Source organism: Hippichthys cyanospilos, chromosome 11 (assembly GCF_059441005.1).
Source record: "Hippichthys cyanospilos isolate Australia breed blue-spotted pipefish chromosome 11, RoL_Hcya_1.0, whole genome shotgun sequence".
Taxonomy (NCBI): domain Eukaryota; kingdom Metazoa; phylum Chordata; class Actinopteri; order Syngnathiformes; family Syngnathidae; genus Hippichthys; species Hippichthys cyanospilos.
In genome coordinates, this window is record NC_142379.1 from 5,433,758 (window position 1) to 5,453,616 (window position 19,859).

At 44.9% G+C, this 19,859-nt stretch overlaps 2 protein-coding genes across 2 annotated transcripts; one reads left to right on the forward strand and one right to left on the reverse strand.

Moving 5' to 3' along the window:
• The first annotated feature begins 68 nt into the window (after positions 1-68).
• On the forward strand, positions 69-14,902 carry smc4 (structural maintenance of chromosomes 4). Its single transcript, XM_088427463.1, has 24 exons — positions 69-219; positions 1,215-1,426; positions 2,025-2,215; positions 2,741-2,932; positions 3,933-4,109; positions 5,776-5,940; positions 6,622-6,749; positions 6,837-6,977; positions 7,247-7,397; positions 8,522-8,686; positions 9,123-9,356; positions 9,425-9,610; positions 10,207-10,368; positions 10,435-10,660; positions 10,743-10,819; positions 11,726-11,878; positions 11,960-12,086; positions 12,157-12,346; positions 12,429-12,573; positions 12,792-12,965; positions 13,027-13,209; positions 14,023-14,255; positions 14,328-14,511; positions 14,623-14,902. The coding sequence occupies exons 2-24, from the start codon at positions 1,261-1,263 to the stop codon at positions 14,785-14,787; spliced, it is 3,915 nt and encodes a 1,304-aa protein (XP_088283589.1). The 5' UTR covers positions 69-219; positions 1,215-1,260; the 3' UTR covers positions 14,788-14,902.
• Positions 14,903-15,764: 862 nt separating this feature from the next.
• trim59 (tripartite motif containing 59) lies at positions 15,765-19,286 on the reverse strand. The gene is made up of 5 exons (XM_088427853.1): positions 19,246-19,286; positions 17,881-18,273; positions 17,729-17,834; positions 17,115-17,324; positions 15,765-16,487 (listed from the first exon to the last, which is right to left on the reverse strand). Exons 2-5 carry the CDS (start codon positions 18,270-18,272, stop codon positions 15,927-15,929), a joined length of 1,269 nt encoding a protein of 422 aa, XP_088283979.1. The 5' UTR covers position 18,273; positions 19,246-19,286; the 3' UTR covers positions 15,765-15,926.
• Between the last annotated feature and the right edge of the window lie 573 nt (positions 19,287-19,859).

The window sequence follows — 19,859 nt, forward strand, 5'->3', positions numbered from 1 at the left end:
AACGGTCCATGGTGCCTTGCGTCAGTTTATAACGAATGTGGTTCGACAGCTCAGTTTAGGCGCCATTTACAAGTTGGACTTCTCCGAGTCGACGGGACGTTCGATATGTCACGGAGCTGAATTTTCTGGATTATTTTTCCACAATTTTGGATTCGCCGCTATTTTTCCCAAGTGACGGCTGGACCGGGGAAGCGACTTTTGATACAGATTTTGCGGAAGGTACGCGAAGAAGCCCGCGAAAAATAACTTATGGCCGGGTTCCGTCTATTTGCTGAAACGCGTCGATTCAAAATCGGATTTTTTTTTTCACCCGACAACATTTTTATTATTTATTGTTGAAAGCGCCAACGCGTAATGTTAATCGATACCACATTTGAAACCCCACGCTATACTGCTCACATAGAATTTATTTTACGTTTCGAAAATCATCATCTCAAAAGCAACACTGCGGTTTCCAGCTCAGCTAATGTCAATATAACGAATGTTTGTATACACTTAATTACGCGATGGGTTAACGAGGGGGAAAAAAATGTCGAAATCTAACTTTTAACTCGACTTGTAACTAATACAAAGAAAACATTTTTAAACTCGCGGCTGCTTCGTCACTAATCTCTCCACGTCGTTCGTTTGTTAGCTCAAAATTAGCCGCCTAGCTAACTTTATATTCGCCGAAGCATTAAACAAAATGTAGCGACGTGAAGTAACGTGTCGTAAAGTTGTTACGTGGCAAAAAAAAAAAAAACACGCATCCTCGGATACCCGACTAGTTTTTAGTTTCCAGTGGCGTCAAATCGTTCGTTGCTTAGGTTTCTTATTTAATAAGTAGATACTTAAACGATACTATTCGTTTTAGGTTGGCATTTTGTATTGTACAGATCTCATCTACGGGAGTAATTTTTTTGGAGCGTTGCCATAAAAAAGTAGTCGTCAGCTTAGATTTACCTGGCAGTAATATACTGTAGCGAATTGCGTAAAAAAAAAAGTCGACATAGTTTAGTTTTACTGTTTCACCACGGGAGTGGGCAATTAATAGTGCCTGCATGAAAAAAATATTAATTAACGCATCCTATTAGGCGGCTTTTGGAAACAGGTTGGAGGAAAAAAAATGTTTGCCATCGCCAGGCTTGGGGGGGTGTCGAAAAAATGAGAGCTTGACAGACTCCAACCCAACCACCGATATGCCTCTTTGCTTTTTTTTTTTTTTTTTAAACCAGTGACCCCCCCACCCCCAACCAACCCCCCTCCTTCAGACTTCAAATCATGCCATCTAAAAGTGCAAAGATCTCCACCGCGTCCGCCGCCTCCAAGTCAGCGGGAGGAAAGGGGTCGCAGCCCCGAGATGACTCCGAGGACGAGCTGGACTTAACCCCCCGAGGAAGCCGTTCCAATGGCCAGGGAGAGCAGGCACCACCGCCACCGACAACTGGCAAGTAACAAAGGCTTGCTTTTTTTTCCTTGTGTGTATTCGTGTCTCAATTCCCAAACAAGTTGTGCTCACACGGCCCATTTGAAGAGCGTCACTTTTATTATTATTATTTTTTTTTGTACTTCTTTGCTGTAGTTATGATGGCTGCTTTTGTCCGTTTTGCTGCGCCGGTAATCAATAAATGTTAATTTAGAAGCGTCGAGTGTTCCAGATTGACGAGAGAATTTGTTGATCAAACGTCAGGGCGTGTGTTTTTGTTATTCTGTCAAGAATGTATGATAGTAGTTTGTTTGTGGATGCGACACTCGTAGCTTGTTTGGGTAGTTCGTTTGGAGGAAGGGGGGGGGGGCAAAACAAGAGTTTACCCCCACCCCGGTTTTGAGCACTCTGTCACAAACAAGTAAAAAAAGCAAAACAAAGCTAAGATGAGACTTGTAGTCGCTAACTTTCTTTGTTTTTGTTTTTTGTTTTTTTTGGAGGGGGGGGTCCTCCACCCCTCCCCCACCTGAAAGCGCTCCCTCGCACACAGTTGCAGGGTGGTGGTGGGGGGAATAAAAGTTGTACTTTTTTTTTTTTTTTTTTTTTTCCTGTGCCACAGATCCGCCTGTCGGGGAAGCTGCCGAGGCGGTTGATAGTCGCTCTTTGGAGGAGATTCTCGCTAGCATCCCTCCACCCCCGCCCCCAGCCATGACCAATGAGCCGGGCGCTCCTCGCCTCATGATAACGCATTTAGTCAATCGCAACTTCAAGTCGTACGCAGGCGAGCAGATTCTGGGGCCCTTTCACAAGGTACGACCCATGAAACACACAAGCACACGTTTGAGCGAGCCCTGCGTGACACACATGCCGTTTTGTTTTGCTGCGTTGACATTTGGAGTCACTGAGAGTTGTCTTTTGTAATGCAAATGTTCATGTGTGCTCCACATAATGTTCTGCATCATCATTTTTGCTGCGTAATTTCTTTGACATTTTTTAAACTGGGGGAAAAGTGAAAAATGTGAATTGTTAATTTAGTTTATGCATCTTTAAATGGTTGTGACTTGTGTGAATTTTTGCTAGATTGTTTTTTCCATGGTTTTAGCCGATTTTACAAACATATGCTGGGAGAAAAAAAAAATAGCCTGACTACACCCACCCACAGACACACGCGCGCGCACACACACACACACACACACACACACACACACACACACATACAGACAAAACACACTCTTGGCAATCATGTAGAAATGTAAAGGTACATTAGGTATAGTGCTTTATATTTAATATGATTTTTTTTTCAACATTTGTTTTTAACCCTTTCCTGTCCCGCAGCGCTTTTCCTGCATTATTGGCCCGAATGGAAGTGGCAAGTCCAATGTGATCGACTCCATGCTATTTGTGTTCGGATACAGAGCTCAAAAGATCCGATCGAAAAAGCTGTCCGTGCTTATCCACAGCTCTGATCAGCACAAAGATGTGCAAAGCTGTACGGTGGAGGTGCATTTTCAAAAGATTATTGATAAGGTATAAAAATATGTACAGATATTCCTATGCTGCTGTCACAATACACTCATACACTCACTCACTTTTGAAAAAAAATCATAATGTGGAGCCCAAGGGAAATTAAACAATTTTTAAGTTAAAAAAAAATACAATAAAATTTAAAGCAATTTCTTACAGCCAATTTCTTTCAATTAATATTGGCAATTTCTTGGTACATAAATGACTGAACATGGACACATATCAGTCAGGGAAGTGACATTTAACACCCACACACAGTCACACACCATTCATACTGTGCTACATAAAATCTTCCTCTTATAAAGAAAAAAAAAGAATTTACTCTGTTGTGTTTAGACTGTTTAATTGTTGGAACTGGTAAATATAGTCAAGGTTGCTGTTTCAATTAAAAAGTAATTATTTTTCACAACACACCAAGATGGGAAGTCATTTCATGATTTAGCCATTTGGTGTAATATTTAGTTCCCCCTAACAGGGTGTATTTTGGGGGAGCTTAGAGCACATTTCCTTGTTTTATCAAATTGAAGAAAAAAAAAATTGACATAGTACGTAAGAATTCTTGTTTTATGGCTTAATGCTTTTAGCCTATTCATCTGATCACTTCCTCCTTGAGCCCCCCCACACACTCGAGTGGTGTACACAACTGTTTTAGCTCCACATTGAAATTAAGTTTAAAAAAACGACAACAAAAACATACAATATTCCTAAATGTTTTTGTATTGTGCTAGATGTATATGACAGCATTTTTTTTTGTGTTAGTGATTTTACATGAATTACACTAGAGTTTGGCTGCTTTAGCTCTGGTGTGAATATTGTGCACACAAATAGATTGAATTGTCTTGAGTGTTAAGTAAATCTATTTACACCTTTTTTCCCCACTATTTTTTAGTTTCATAAAAATGAGTTTGAGTTGATGTGTGGATCTGCCCGATTCCCTCCTGTGTTGTGCCCTAAACTGCTTGTGTGTCTTCTTCCCCTCCCCCCCCTCCCCTCTCTGAGTCAGGAAGGAGATGACTACGAAGTCATCCCCAACAGCAAGTTCTACGTTTCCAGGAGCGCCAACAAAGACAATTCCTCTGCTTACTACATCAATGGCAAAAAAGCCACTTTCAAAGAAGTGGGCACTTTGCTTCGAAGCCACGGCATCGACTTGGACCACAATAGATTTCTCATCCTCCAGGTAACCTGTCAATTATTTGCTTGATGTAATCCTGACTTTTTTTGAGGGGAAAAAATGTTAACATACTGTGTGGGATTTCCCACCCGCTGTTTTTTTTTTTTTTTTTTTTTTTTTTTTTAATGGACTTGTTGCTATCATGGAGAAGGTGCCCTCCTTTTCTACAGCCCCTTATTGTGCTATAGCAGCGCATCATGGTTTGATACAATATACATAAAGTGCGAACCGTTATCTGCTGCTTTAGAATTGTAAGGAAATGCATTTTTTTTTTTTATATATATACACGTGCAAGGACTCAATCAACCCATTTTTGTTTTGTTCTTTGGGAGGAGTTTGAAGGAGTTAATTAAAGGGGGGGCAGACAGATTCTTCATCCTTGTACCTGTCTCGCTTTAGCAGCACGTAAATATTGGCGTGATAGACAAACCCCAGTATTAGCAGTGCTGCTTCAGTGTGGCTGGATCAAACAGCATTTATCAGTTTTTTCACTTTTTTTTCCTATAGTAAAATCCCATGGGACTGTATGTCTTATTTTCCCCCATTTTGAATGTTTTTTATTTTTCCCGAAAAGTTGCACGATTGTTGTGAGTATGAAGCCATTTGCTGGTCACACTTGCGCCGCTGTGATTGTGCGACACGTGTGTCCCAAAGCATTATTACTGATTAACTCGAGGCTCATGGGGTGATGGCTCGTGTCAGACTAACACCAAACGGCCCATATCAATGTGTCGTCGCTGGAATTCTAATTGTTTTACACGGTGCGCTAGTTTCTGGTGAACGTTCACTTTTTACCCTTTGCTGTGCCTTTGTGGTTTGCTGGTTGCTTACAAGTGCCCCCCCCCCCCCCCCCCCCTTCTGTGTGTGTGTGTGTGTGTGTGTGTGTGTGTGTGCGCGGTGTGTGTGTGTGTATTCATGATGACTCTTGCTGTCCTTGGATGTTAGATTTTCAGCTCAGTCTGACATGGCTAGCATGGCTATGGGAAGAGGATTAGGCTTGTTCTCCAAGGTCACTTTTCCAGGCCTCTGGCGAAGGGGAAGCTGTCGTCTATTTAGTGCACTGGTCAAAGGAGGATGACTTGGGGGATTTTCTCCACTGCTGGCTTCTATTTTATTTTTATACATTAGAGTAATATTTAGGCTGCCTTTTCTCCCCTTTTACACACAAGAGAGCCTTTTTTTTTTTTTTTAAACATCGACCAGACTGAATTGTGTTTAGCTCAAAATGGATCTTAACCAAGGCTGTGTGTTCTTTTATCAAATGAATACAATTTACCTTGTGATCAGACATCTTCTTAGATGAGAAAAAAAATTCCCTGACACGCTTCCGGCGACTTGAAGTGGCTTGAATTAATTTACGCATGATTAGATAAGACTTTTGTTTCAGAACAAACTTTTTTTTTTACATTTGCATAGTTGTTCGCATTTAAAATAATAGTAATTAAAGAATTTATTTCACTGCGTACCGCAATGATTTGCTCTTAGTCACTAAATTGGGGGGAAAATACATTTTCTTCCCTGCGCATAGTTATATATAAATAAGCATTTATGTGTGTGACTAAAGACCATTTCAAACAGTAATCATATTTGTTTCGATTTTATTTAATTGTACAAGTGATTATTTTGAGGGGAGTCACATTGTCAGATTTGCGTTTTCCTTGCTGGGGCTTAGGGTGAGGTGGAGCAAATTGCCATGATGAAGCCCAAAGGTCAGACGGAGCATGACGAGGGAATGCTGGAGTACATGGAGGACATTATCGGTTCCTGCCGCCTCAAGGAGCCCATCCAAATCGTCGCCCGCAGAATTGAATTGCTCAATGAACAGAGAGGGGAGAAGGTGATTTATCCTCTCATTCGTCCTGTGTCCTGACTTTTTCTCATTTCACATTGAGACGCCTCTGCTTATTTATTTATTTTACTTTTGCAGTTATTGCTATGATGGAATAATAATTCTAGATGTGAAATAGTGGAACCTTCCAGGTTGAATGTTCCAAAAATAAAAAAATAAAAATAAAAAAAATAAAAACTAACTAAAGAGGGTAACAGTAGAGGGAGAGAGTACACGTGTAATGATAACCATAGAATCATAAGGAAAAATAAGGCAAAATGTCCCACTGCTCAGTGCAATAAGCAGTTAAAATAAATATCGGCCCCCACCCCGAGGGCCTCCCTCATTAATTCTGGCAATACCTACAGATTGCAACTAGGTGACGCAGTCACTCTGCCAACACCTTTTTAAGGTACCAGCAGTTTTATTATTTATAGATATTTTTACTGATATTTTTAAATACTTAACTAATACTTAACTTGCAGTTAAAAAGTTGCTCGAAAATGCCTGCACAGTTAATACAATTTCATAGGAATTAGTTCATGTTAAACTATTTCTTGTAAGAGAAAATGTTGAATTTAGAACGCAGTCACACACAACTGCCTGTTGCGCTGTTATTTTGTAAATATGCCGCTAATGCACGTGAATGTGTGACTTGATATTGAAGCGCCCATGTTGGTTCCCCCTTAGCTCAACCGAGTCAAGCTCGTGGAGAAAGAAAAGAATGCTCTCGAAGGAGAAAAGAACAAAGCTGTGGAGTTCCTCACTTTGGAAAATGACATCTTCAAACACAAAAGTCGCCTCTGCCAATATCATGTGTACGTACACCGACGCAACGTCAAACAAATCACATCTGATCATCCGATGTGACTTCTATGCTATTTTATTTGTTTCCCGTTTATTAGTCACAATCTGCAAAAACGTGTGGTGGATAAAGAACAAGAAAAGCAGAACATCTTAGAGAACACAAAGGAACTCACTGAAAAAACTGCAAAGATATCACAAGAGCTGGCGAAATTGAATCAAGAGCTCAAAAATGTGGAAAAGTAAGACTTTTTGCTTCTTGCTTCTATCAGTGTTTTTTCGCCCTCTAAATTCTTGAGGGAAAATAGAAAATCGTTTCATTTGCTTCAAGTACTAGTTAATTAAATTAAGTTTTTTTATTTTTTTATTTTAATATCACTTCAATACTGAACACTGTAGTTGCTCTTTTACGTTCTTCTAAAATTGTATTTGGGAGAAAAAGGAAAGGGGTTATTGTGTTTTGTTTTGGCTTCTTTTTTTCCCCCCTGAAGTCAAAGTGTTCCTCCACCAGGAAACAGAACAAAATCACCAAGTACATCGAGAAGCAGAAGGAGACGTTCACTCAGCTGGACTTGCAGGACGTTGAAGTGCGCGAGAAGCTCAAACACTCAAAAAGCAAGAACACAAAGTTGCACAAGCAGCTGGAGAAGGATAAAGAAAAGGTGCGTGCGCCTTTTGAAATTGTTCTCATTTAGTTCTTGATCGATGCATTAGAGTGGGTCTATTTTTGGCGTATTTCACGGTTCGCATTCTCATCCTTTCCAAGTGAGCAACTTTCATGTTTACTGTAGAAACCCAACAATGGAAGAATAGATTTGCACTATGAGTCAAGCAGCGGTACAGGGGCTTTTTTTTTTTTTTTTTTTTTTTTTTTTTTTCTCCTTAATGTTATCCTCTGGCCAGGAAGCGGTAAGGGTGCTCAGACAATTTCCTGCTAACAGGAACACAAATTATTGTAATATTCTGAATTTAAATGCGTTTGAGTAAGAGCAAACACAGAATCGTATGTATATACCCATTCCCCATTATTAAAAAAAAAAAGAAAGAAAATAGATCATCCATTCTGCGAAATTGCAAAGCCATGGTTCATGTACAGTAACACAAAAAATAAGACCCCTTAGTGTAAACTAATTGCTACATGGCTCCTGTTAAACATCCCTGGTCCATAAAAATGTAACATCTATATGTTGAGAGCCTGCTTTAATTCATCATATTTTTTCTTTACGGTCAGAAAACTGTTGAGTTCCTGTAAAAACAACATAAAAAAAGGGTTTCACGCTGTAAATCACATTTTTAAAGGCAGCAAGGAGTAGCTCCACTAAAGTAGCCACTAGGGGGCTGTGAAGTGCCGGACAAGTGGATTCATGTCCCCAGCGTCATGGAGACGCACACACAGACGCACACACACTTGAACAGTAACTAATAAACAGTTCAGATAAGTGTCACATTGTATACATTTGTAGTGCACATATCGTGTTGATGCCGTGGAGATGTGTTGATTTGAAGGGTAAGGGCAGGCAGACCCCCTCAAGGGAGCAGTGTTCTGCTGCACGCAAGTCAACTATGGCCTGGCTTGTGTTACACTCCCGACAGCCACGTTCACATTTCACCCGTTGTTAACCCCACGCGCGCAAAACACCCCACTCGCAGTGCCACTCTCCAGCGGGGCTTCATAACGACCGCGTAGCGTTTCATCATTTGTCTCCTAAATGTTTTTCTCTGCTCCCTTTTGTCCTGTCCTGTCAATAGAAGATGAATTTTTTGTTGTGTTTGGCCCCCCCTTTAGCTGGAGGAGGTGCGCAGCGTACCCGCCAATAGCGAGAAGGCCATCTTGGAGGCCAGCGCTCGAAAGGAAGAGCTGGAGAAGCAGAAGGGGGAAGAGGAAGAGAAACTCAAGGAGGTGATGGAGAGCCTCAAAGAAGAGACCAGCGGCTTGCGGCAGGACAAAGAGGTATGAAAGGACAGATATTCTTTACGTCTTCATACGTTCCAAAAGGTTCAAGCTAGTTAAATATTGAGAGGCCATGGGAATTTAAGTAAATAAAAATTACCTGGGGCTGGGCATTATAGCCAAAATACAGAATTTCAATTTTCTCACTTTTTCATTTATTTATTTACTTTAAATCCCGCAGAAAATTAATTGTTAAGGCGCAGAATCAGGATTGATTACTGTAGAATCAACACATTTAACTGCATATTCACTTTTTTTTGGGGGGGGGGGGGGGGGGGGGGGGGGGGCTTGTGCACGACCTGCCATAATTAAGTAATTTATGTCAAGCACTTTACATTATATGTTATTAACTCCTTAAAAATCAGTGTCGTATTGATTTATTTATTCATTTTAGACCGCTTAACATTTGACCAATATCTGCGCTTCGTATTGTCAGACCAAAGAGAAAGCGCTAATGGAGCTCAGCAAGGCCGTGAACGAGACGCGCTCCCGTATGGACCTGGCGCAGTCAGAGCTGGACATCTACCTGAGCAGGCACAACACGGCCGTGACGCAGCTCAACTCGGCCAAGCAGACCCTTCAGACCACGTCGGACACGCTGCGGGAGCGCCGCGCCGCTATCAAAGAACTGGAAGTCAACATCCCGCAGAGGGAAAAAGAACTCAAGAAGGTGAAGCCGTCGTCTACGGGGGGAGGGGGGGGCAGGAAAAGGAAGTCATGATAGTTTTTTCTCCGCAGGATGAGGCAGAGCTGGAACAGCTGACCAAGATGGATAACGACACCCGGCATATCGTGAGGGAAATGAGGCAGAAGGTGGACGAGGCCAAGAGCTCGCTGTCCTCCAATCGAAGTCGGGGGAAGGTGCTGGATGCTCTCATGCAGCAGAAGAGGAGTGGCAAAATTCCCGGTATCCTGGGAAGACTGGTAAGAAGAACAACTGCACCTTGAAACCCTGTCTGGATTTTACACATCGCCACTAAGTTGGGGCGTGCTTGAGCGCCTTCCATGAAGACGCAAGGATGTTTCAGCATTTACAGGGTGTCTGCGGATCCTTAAAAAGTCTTAAATGAGATGTTTCCAAATGAAGGTCCTCATTATCTTTGATAATGACATGTAATCCTTACAGCCGCCATTCAAAGGTCATAAAAATGCGGCAGATGCAATAAACAGCTTTGTTGCATCTATCCATCCATTGCCCAGTATTCATCTACTGAGCTGTGGCCCGTCTTCGCCAACTTACGGCAGAATGCACTCTGGAATGGTCGCCGCTTAGTCAGAGACCCTATTGACAAACAACCATTCACAATCACTTGACACCTATGAACAATTTAGCAACCTGACATGCGTGTTCTGGAAAAAGAAAACCCAGGGCGAGATTCAAAGTACACAGTATGTTTTCTTTAAGATGTAACTACTCACCCCTCCCCTCTCTGCTTATCAAGACGGAAAGCGGCCGAAACAGAAGCCCTAAAACTGGAATCGTTCATATTCTTACATCGTCGATTGCGCTTGCTACACAGGGAGACCTGGGGGCCATCGACGAGAAGTACGACGTGGCCATTTCCTCCAGCTGCGGCGCTCTGGATCACATCTTGGTGGACACCATCGACACGGCTCAGAAATGCGTCACGTTTCTCAAACAGCAGAACGTCGGCGTGGCCACCTTCATCGGTCTCGACAAGGTAAATGCGCCTCATGCCCAACTGCCGCTTTTCACGCAGAGTTTCTGACATCCGTTCTCTGATCAGATGAAGGTCTGGGAAAAGAACATGGGCCCGATCCGCACCCCTGAGGACAGCCCCCGTCTCTTTGACATGGTGAGGGTGAACGACACCAGCGTGCGCCCGGCCTTCTATTTCGCCCTGAGGGACACCCTGGTGGCCCAGGACATGGAGCAGGCCACCAGGATGGCCTTTCAGAAAGACAAGCGCTGGAGAGTGGTCACTCTCAAAGGCCAGATCATCGAGATGGCCGGTGGGTGGACTGCTCCTTTCGCTTCCAAATTTCAACTTGTCACATCCCTGATGGCACTCGTCGTCCTCCTGTGTCCGTACAGGTACAATGACTGGAGGAGGAAGAGTAATGAAGGGAAGGATGGGATCCTCCCTCAACACTGAGGTTCCTCAGGTGGAGGTGCGTAGCAGTACTAGGAGTCTCGCTATCCAATATTAGTCCATATCGTCTGCTTACAAAATATTTCAATATCACTCACATACAAGTACTCCATGTTGTTTTTCATTTCAAAAACGTATGATTAGCTATTGTTGACTTTATGTGGGTTATTCCTCAGGGCCCTTTCATTGATTTTCTTCAAGTCATGTCGGAGATTGAATTTATGTTTGGAATAAATGGGTCATTTTTGCTCATGTGCACTGCTTGCAATTGAAATGAATGGAAATGCCGTTGATTCGTTCCAGCAGCACAGAAAACAAAAAAAATATGTATCATTTTTTCGTGCAAATGATGTAGTGTGAAAAATCATACAACATAACTAACATACATTTCTGACTATAAGCCGCAACTTTTTTCTAATGAGTTGAGCCCTGCATCCATTGCTTCTTATCTGCACTTTTTTTTTTTGGGGGGGGGGGGGGGGTGTATCAAACGAATAATAACTACTAGATAGAATGAGTGCCATTGATTCGTTCGAGGGCATAAAAAAAAAGTTGTTGGTTTTTTTTTCGTTTTTTTTTTCCACCACAAATAGCTCTATGATATTGTAGTGTGAACATTCATTCAATTTTAATTACCATAAATTTCTGACTATAAGCCGCAATTTCTAATGAGTTGAGCCCTGCAGCTTTTTTTTGGAAAAAAAAAAAAGTATCATTTGCCCGGGACGTGTTTTCACATCTTTAAAAATTAAAAAATGTATCAACCCTACATTCATATTTACAGTGCATACATAAAAATCCACGAGGTAAGAGGGTAAAGGAAGTTTTGAACGTGCAGAGAAAAGTGCAACGGGCGGGATGTGAGCCGCGTGCCCTTCCCCGCCAAGGTCCGCTGCAAAATGTGATGACACGCGTGTGTCCGCAGCTCGACCGCATGGAGAGCAAGCTGAACGAGAACGTGACCAAGCTACAGGGCTGCCAGGAGAGGAAGTTGCAGCTGGAAGAGAACGTCCAGCGTCTGCGCTCTCAGCTCCGCGACATGAAGAACACGCGGGAAAAATACGCCAACAGCATGACCGTACGGAGCAAAATCCCGTCGGACCAACGCACTTAGCCGGCGCCGGCGCGACCAACGAGCGTCTCTCTCGACATGCTCCAGAGTCTGACCGACCAGGAGAGCCACCTCAAGGTTCAGATGAAGGAACTGGAGGCCAACGTGCTGGCTGCTGCTCCGGACAAGACCAAACAGAAGCAGATGGAGAAGAGCGTGGAGGCCTTCAAGAAAGGTGCCGCCAAACTCGCGTGAACCTTTCATGCTCAATTTCCTGACGCACCGCGACGCTTTTTCTTTTCCAGACTTCGAAGCGGCGTCCGGCAAAGCCCAGAAGGTGGAAACCGAGGTGAAGCGGCTCCACACCTTGATCGTGGACATCAACAGCCACAAGCTGAAGGCTCAGCAGGACAAGCTGGACAAGATCAATAAAGCTCTGGACGAGTGCTCCTCCGCCATCACAAAGGCCAACGTGGCCATCAAAACGGCAAACCGGTAAGCGGCCGATCTCTTGTGCCGGAGACTACGGAGCGTCTGGCCGCCTCGCGTTGAGCACGCCGCGCTTGTGTCTGTCCAGCAACCTGAAGAAGTGCGAAGACAACGTGACTCGCTTGCAGACCGAGCTGGAGGACACGGCAAAGGCCTCAGCGGCGCTCACGGAGCGACTGAAAAAACTGGAGGACGAGGCCGGCGAGATCATGAAAGCTTGTCAAGAAGCTGAGGTCAGAGCAAAGAAATCAAGTCAAATCCACAAACTCTTGCTACATTCTTTTGTTTCTCCTTCCCCTTGTGCCCTTTTTCTGCCTTTTTAAAATGGTGATCGTCCAGAACAACCGATGTTATTTTTTTTTCTCTAAATTTTGGGTGGCTATAGCTCAGCCCTAGTTGCAGAAATTCATTTGGAGCACAATACTGATCTGGAGGTGTGTGCGTTCTCCAGGCGGCTCTGCCCGAGGTGCAGGAGCAGTACCAGACGGTGGCCAAGGAGATCGGCGTCCTGCAGCAGCAGGATCACGCCCTGCAGGAGGAGTCGCTGAGCGTGCGGCTGCGCGTGGAGCAGATGGACGCCACCATCGAGGAGCACAAGAGCAAGATCAAACACTGGCAGAGCCAGGTGGGCGACGAGCGCTAACCGCGGCTAGCCGGGACATGCTAACCCCGCCCGCGCTCCCCAGGCCTCCAAGCTCGCGCTGCACGCGGTGGAGGGCGTGCCGGACGAGGAGCTGCCCGTCCTGACGGCCCGGCAGCTGGACGACATCGGCGACCCCAAAGTCATCAGCAACAACTTGATGGCCTTGGAGACCAAGTGCGCGCACATGAAGCCCAACCTCGGCGCCATCGCGGATTACAAGAAGAAGGTACTGTCCCCGTTTGTCATCGGCGAGCCGATCGACTCGTTCACGGGCGGCCCGGTATAAATTGACCTTGGTCGTCCCTTGCCGTCAATGGCAGTCAATGAGTGAATTGTTCTACTGCTGGCACTGGAGGCTCGTGAACTCATTCACTACTAGTCCAGTAAAATGCTCACGTTAACCAGGTCAGTAGTAAATAAGCTCTAAGCAGAAACACGTGTCTAAACAGGTTAAAATAAGCACTATTTTCTTCCCATTCAATACAATTTGTTTAATAATAAAACATTGATACGTTAAGAAATGTGTATCATGTTTTGTAAACAAACAATAAATACACATTCTTGTTTTTCAACTGTTCTTGGCAAGTCACAGTGTCCAGTCACCGGTAAGCTATTTTGGAGACAAAGACCTTCTGCACGAAAAGGCAGCTTGTTGAGTCAACTCTGCAAGCACTAGTGATAGCGTGTATATAGTCCTATTATTGTCAAACTTCACTGCTCTTCCACGAATGTCCAATGTGAGGCACACTAGATTTCTCAAATGTGATCTTTTCTGAATTGTGAATGTCATCACCTGAAAACCTTAAAATTATTCCGAAGTTTGTTTGACCAGCATGAGCATAAATGTGGGTTTTTGATGAAAAACTAGCACTTAAGGTCTGCCTTTTCCAAGTTTTGAGAGCCATCTTGTAAGTTCCGAAAAGGTGACGAAGGGCGTGCAAAGCGTCATAACTCGATTTCCACGACTTATCTCCAAAATCAGCCCAGCCAGAAAAGAAGGGGCTAGCTTGACGCAATATTTTTGTGTCGGCGCCCGCAGGAGGAGCAGTACCTTCAGCGCGTGGCCCAGCTGGACGAGATCACCAGCCAGCGGGACAAGTTCAAGCAGTGCTACGAGGACCTGCGCAAGCAGCGCCTCAGCGAGTTCATGAGCGGCTTCAACGCCATCACCAACAGGCTGAAGGAGAACTACCAAATGCTGACGCTGGGGGGCGACGCCGAGCTGGAGCTGGTGGACAGTCTGGACCCCTTCTCCGAGGGGATCATGTTCAGGTGGCTGTCGTTAGTTTTGTTTTTTTTTAATTTATGGGCTGTCCAATGCTAATGGACTGTGCTTGGACACAGCGTGCGTCCTCCAAAGAAGAGCTGGAAAAAGATCTTCAACCTGTCGGGAGGAGAGAAGACGCTGAGCTCCCTGGCGCTGGTGTTCGCCCTGCACCACTACAAGCCCACGCCGCTCTACTTCATGGACGAGATCGACGCGGCGCTCGATTTCAAAAACGTCTCCATCGTGGCGTGCTACATCTACGTGAGTACCAACCGCCCCCCCCCCCCCCCCCCCCCCCCCCCCCCCCCCGCGTCCCCACCCCGCGCTACAGCGCCACGCTAAACGGGCCGTGGGCTTTGCGTCCGCCCGCAGGAACAAACCAAGAACGCGCAGTTCATCATCATCTCGCTGAGGAACAACATGTTTGAGATCGCCGACCGCCTCATCGGCATCTACAAGACGCACAACACCACCAAGAGCGTGGCCATCAACCCCAAGACCATCCCCTTCAGAGACTGTGGCGCCGTCACCGCTTAGGACGTGGCTCGCCGCAAGCACGCGCTTCCTGTTTGCTTGCGTTCAAAATCCATCCTTTTTATTTTCAAACGCTGCTACACACTTTTGAATAAAGTTTGACATTTTAACGCTCAGACACATTTGTCAATGGCCAGCAACACGGCGGAATAGCGCTTTGCAGGTCCACGGTTTTGAGGTTCCGGGTTCGAGCTCTTCAGCGAGGCCATGCTTGTTAACCACTTCCTGTTTCCGTAGCAATACGGCCAACAAGTTAGTTCCAGCGCACATTTGGACTTCTTCTCTCTACTGGAGCCACTTTCATGCAAAGAAACGTTTTGGGGGAATATTTGACATATTTTGGGAATCAAAAGTACTAATATATCAGTGATTAGTCAAGAGCCAGGTACTCTTACTGGTGAAAAAAAAGGGGTATAGAAAATCCCCAGTAAAAGGTTTCAAAAGGGAGGCTACCTTCAAAACATTGCGTCATCAGGATAGCGGAACCAAATAAATAGTGATGTGGTTTTTAGTTGGGACTTCTCATACAAGTCATATTTTGCAGAAGCGACTGGATAACATGGGTGATGGAAGTCAGTCTAGTAGCTTTGAAAAGAATGAAAAAAAAAAATAACTTGAATCTATTTTGGATCCCCAGGTAAGCTCAAATTGACCCGCAACTAGGGTTGCACAATTAATTGAATTTTAATCACAATTTCGGCTGCCAATTAAGCTGATCCTCGGCTATATTAATATTTAAAAATTTGACGTCAAATCAAGCACTTTGTCATCCTACCACCAGGGGGCGATGTTTTCCACATGTTTGCATGACAAAAGCCTCTAATCTCAGCCTAATATTTACCAGTGTGAAATGGAATGTGGAATTATGAACATGATCAATAATCGTGAGCTCAATATGAACCAAAATAATCGTGATTATTTTTGGCCATAATCGTGCAGCCCGAACTGCAACCCGAGTGACGATAAGCAGTACAGCTGTCTGAGATGCATAAAAACTTTATTGTTTACAACACTGACAAAAGAAGAAAAGTTCACAGATTTTCAAAGCAGTTCTCAGCATGGATGAAAAATAAAAAAAACCATAGCATTAAGGACTGTTAAGCTATTAATAGTGCAAAATTAGACGGAAAGTGATATATCTATCAAGTAGCAAATAATAGGTTGAAATTGAGACTTGTGAAGAAGGCAGTCAACTTTTGCAAGAACAATTCTCCCACGGAGAAAAGGTGACAGCGCCATTTTAGCAGGAGCGCCTTTGTGACCGTGCACGCCACTCGCGCCCAGTCCCAGACGGGCGCCAGGAACTCGCTTCCGTCTCGGTCGAAGCGAGCGCCGGCGAGCCAGCACAGCGCCGCCGCCAGCAGGAAAAGTGTCAAAAACTGCAAAAGGCGTCCGGGTGGAAGCCGGCGGAAGCCCGCCGCCGCTTTGTCGGCGGCCTCGGGCGCCGCGCCTCCGCATCGCACGCAGCAGCGCACCTCGGGGACGGGCGCCTCGTCCAGCGAGGCCAGCGAGACGGCGGACCAGTGGCGGCGCAGGTAGTCGGCCGCTCGGGGCGCCACCGAGAGGTCGACGGCCGACGGCAGACTCGCCCCGGTCAAGTCGTCCACCCGTTTCCTGAACACGTGAACCTTCTCCAAGAAGACCAGTGGGGAGTCCTCCTCCTCGATGGACGTCGCCAAGGAGACAAGGTCCAGCTGCTCCTCCTGGACCAAACCAATAGACTTTTTCCTTTTTTTGGCTTCTCTGGGATTCAAGTCAAATGGAAACGAGGTGGGCAGTTTTCCAAGGGGACCTCGTGCGGGGGTCCCGGCTCGGTGGTCCAGATGCACGTCGTGAGTAGAAGAGGTCCAATTTCAAAGGTATGAAGTCGTTTGAAAGTAAAAGTCATTTGATGTGGAATGTGGTGTAGGAAATGAACGGGGAGTATAAAATACTTGGAAAGGTTTGAGGAAAAAGAAAAAAATCGAAGACTCGGTCGGGAACCGCAATCAACACAAACGGGGCAATGTTTGTGAAAATGTGCAAATTGTTGAAAATTGTGAAAATGTAGGAATCGTGTTGGAAAAATGGAAGAGCCCGAGCGTTTGGAAAGGCAACGCATTTTGGAATTCTCCTTTGGGAATGAGTGAAAACCTTAGGAGTGGAAATGTTGAATTGTGGGTAAACTAAATAGTAATAAAAATAAGAGCTTGGAAAACATGAATTTCCTGAACACAAAGTTGGAACGCTTTCAATCGGCCAAGAAAAGTCGAACGGAAAAATTTGATGGAATATCGTAATAAAAGGTCGAATAACGCGAATGATTTCAGCAAAGCGATGAATTTGCATACCTGTATCTCCTTGACTCTGTGGATGAGAGGATGGTAGGTCCGCGACACCTCGGCCAAGGCTTGGTCCAGAACCTCCAGGGAGGCTTGCTTCTTATTGGCCAGCGCCACCTCCAGCGCGTGAAAAAAGTCAGTGACTTCCTGTCGGTCTTGCTTGAGCAGGGCCTGGCAGCGGGCCTTTTCTTGCTCCAGCTGCTCCCCGAGCTCGCACACCTAAAACGCACACACGCGCCGTTGCAACTCATCGCTTGTTCCATTTCATTGAATGACGTTTTTTTTTTTTACTGCACTCAGTCCCAACGCGGAGTCTGAAGCAGTCGAGCGGCCTGTTAATACTCGGTCTTGTTCAGCCGCAAACGAAGGCGCTTTTGGTTGAAATTAAACCACTGGTCGTCATTCTACATCCACGGAGTCGTGGCAGTAGATACTGTAAGGGCGATTTGACGCTGCACGAAATTACAGGCAGAGCGCTTGTGGCTGTGAGTGACAGAGCTGCGCGGAGACATACGTGCGAGGGAGAGGAGTATCGACTCTTGCCTTTCTTTACCGGAGTACGTAAGCGACCCGAGGTCCCCCAAGAAAAAAAAACACAGCACCTCCTTGGGGTTCGCGCTCACCTGGGCCCATCTCCGCTCCGAGAGTCGCGCCAGTAGGAGCGAGGGGGTCTCCTTCTCCCTGGCGAAGGCGCCGCGGCTTCGCCAGCCGTCTGCAAGGTGCCCGCAACTGCCGGCGGCGTGGTGGAGCTTCCGCGTTGACGGCCTGGACGCGCTGCCGCACCAGACGTGTCCCTGCGGGCGCCATCGATCGAGGAAGGGTCGTCCACGGGCAACCGGTCCGCCTGTCCTCTTGAGAAGCTAATAGACGTCTATTAGCTTTCAAGAGGAAGGCGGAGGTGCCGTGGACGACCTTCTCGATGATGGCGCGCAGGGACACGTTGGTGGGCAGCGCGTCCAGGCCGTCAACGGGAAGCTCCACCACGCCGCGGCAGTTGGGGCACTTGAGAGGCTGGCGAAGCGGGCGCCAGATGGAGTAGTTGAGCGAGGCGTGGAGCAGGCCGTCCAGGCAGCCCCGGCAGAAGGTGTGCGAGCACGGCAGCACGCGCGGGTCCGAGAAAAGCGAGTAGCACACCGAGCACGTCAGGTCCTCCTCCAGGTTGTCCATGCTGCGGGGAAGTAAGAAAGGACAAATGGTCATAATATTAGGTACGCCTTCTCAATCGAGACGCGTTGTTGTCGCCACTTTTTAAACATAAACATTACATTTTTTCTTTTCGAATGAAGAGGAAATTAATTGGAACAAGAGGCAACTTATTGCTCGGTTGTGTTAAGGTGCCTTTATTTTGTCTTTTTTTTAAGGATTCATCTTGTCATTAGTTAAACAATTTGGTTGAGGAGCACTGGGCTGAAAATATGAAAGAAAAAAAAAGGATCAGGGTTGTTTATTTGAGGGTTTAAAAAAAGTAACAAGAGATCTTAACCAAAAAAAAAAGTTATTTCAATTCCAACGTAATTTCTACATTTAAAATAACATTGGCGTTATTTCTTTTATCATATCTTTAATTAAAAGTCCAACAGTGCCTGATGAGCAAATTTTATTTATTATTATTTTATTTTAATCAAGTCACCAGTTTTTTGCTTTGTCAAACAAAAACATAAGCAGAGAGACCACAAAAAATGGGGACAGTGTAAAGCTTCTCCTCTTACATTAGCGGCCTCCTCCAGTTACGGTCAGCACACTTTTCCGTTCATGAAGGGGGACCCCGACAAACAGCTGCTGTTGGTCCATATCAAGGACAAACAGCTATTAAAAAAAAAAAATAATAATGATGGCAGCTATTTCACACGTAAATTATTTAATCAAATTGTTTCCCCCTAGTGTATTTATTTTGTGTGTTTTATTTGGACAAACCAAAACGGAAAGTTTGACGTCCGAAAATGAGGTGTCATTAGATGCCAATTAACAAACAGCTGAGATGTTGCACAAGGGTTTTCCTTTTTTTTTCCCTCCGTCGTCCGTAAAAAGTTATTGCTGTCTTTTCGTTGCATTTTTTTCCACTCCTTTGTCATACGCGCAAGTAAGACTGGATTTTACCTCGGCAGAATGTACACGTTTCTTTCATTATTTACGTTCTTACCTTCAAGCTTAAAGTTCGATGTTTGTTTCCAAGCGGTTGTCTTGTTTCCGGTTGGATACGCGTTACGTTCAATTTATTAGGGAAATCAGTACATCTTCTTACACATAACACGATTTATTGAAGTTTTAGTGTCTTCTTTTCTTTAGAAATTGGCGCGGAATAAGTATTCTCTTACATGTGATAGAACTGTGTTGTGTATTAATTAGAAAGTGTTTCAGAATTTAAAACTTAATGACGGAAAAAAGACGGCATTTCTTATATTTCAGAGAACAAGCGAAGGCAGCAGGGCGTTCCTTAAGCGCACATGCGTAGTTATTGTGAAGTTTTTTTTTTTTTTTAATGCGCAAGCACGAAAAAAAACAACATTCCATGGTATGTGACATGGCCGCGCCGAGTAATAGTTTAAAATTGTTTAAAAAAACGTTGCATGTTGTTTACATTTCCGATAACTTGAAAGTCAGCATAACTTTTCCTTCAGTGCGCATGCGGCCGTGCCAACCAATCAGATTTGACACAGCCGAAATTTGAACATCAGCTGAACCGGTAAAGACTGATTTCAGTCAGTATTTTTCCATCCACGATTTAAAAAAAAATACACAAATAGGCTCTCAATG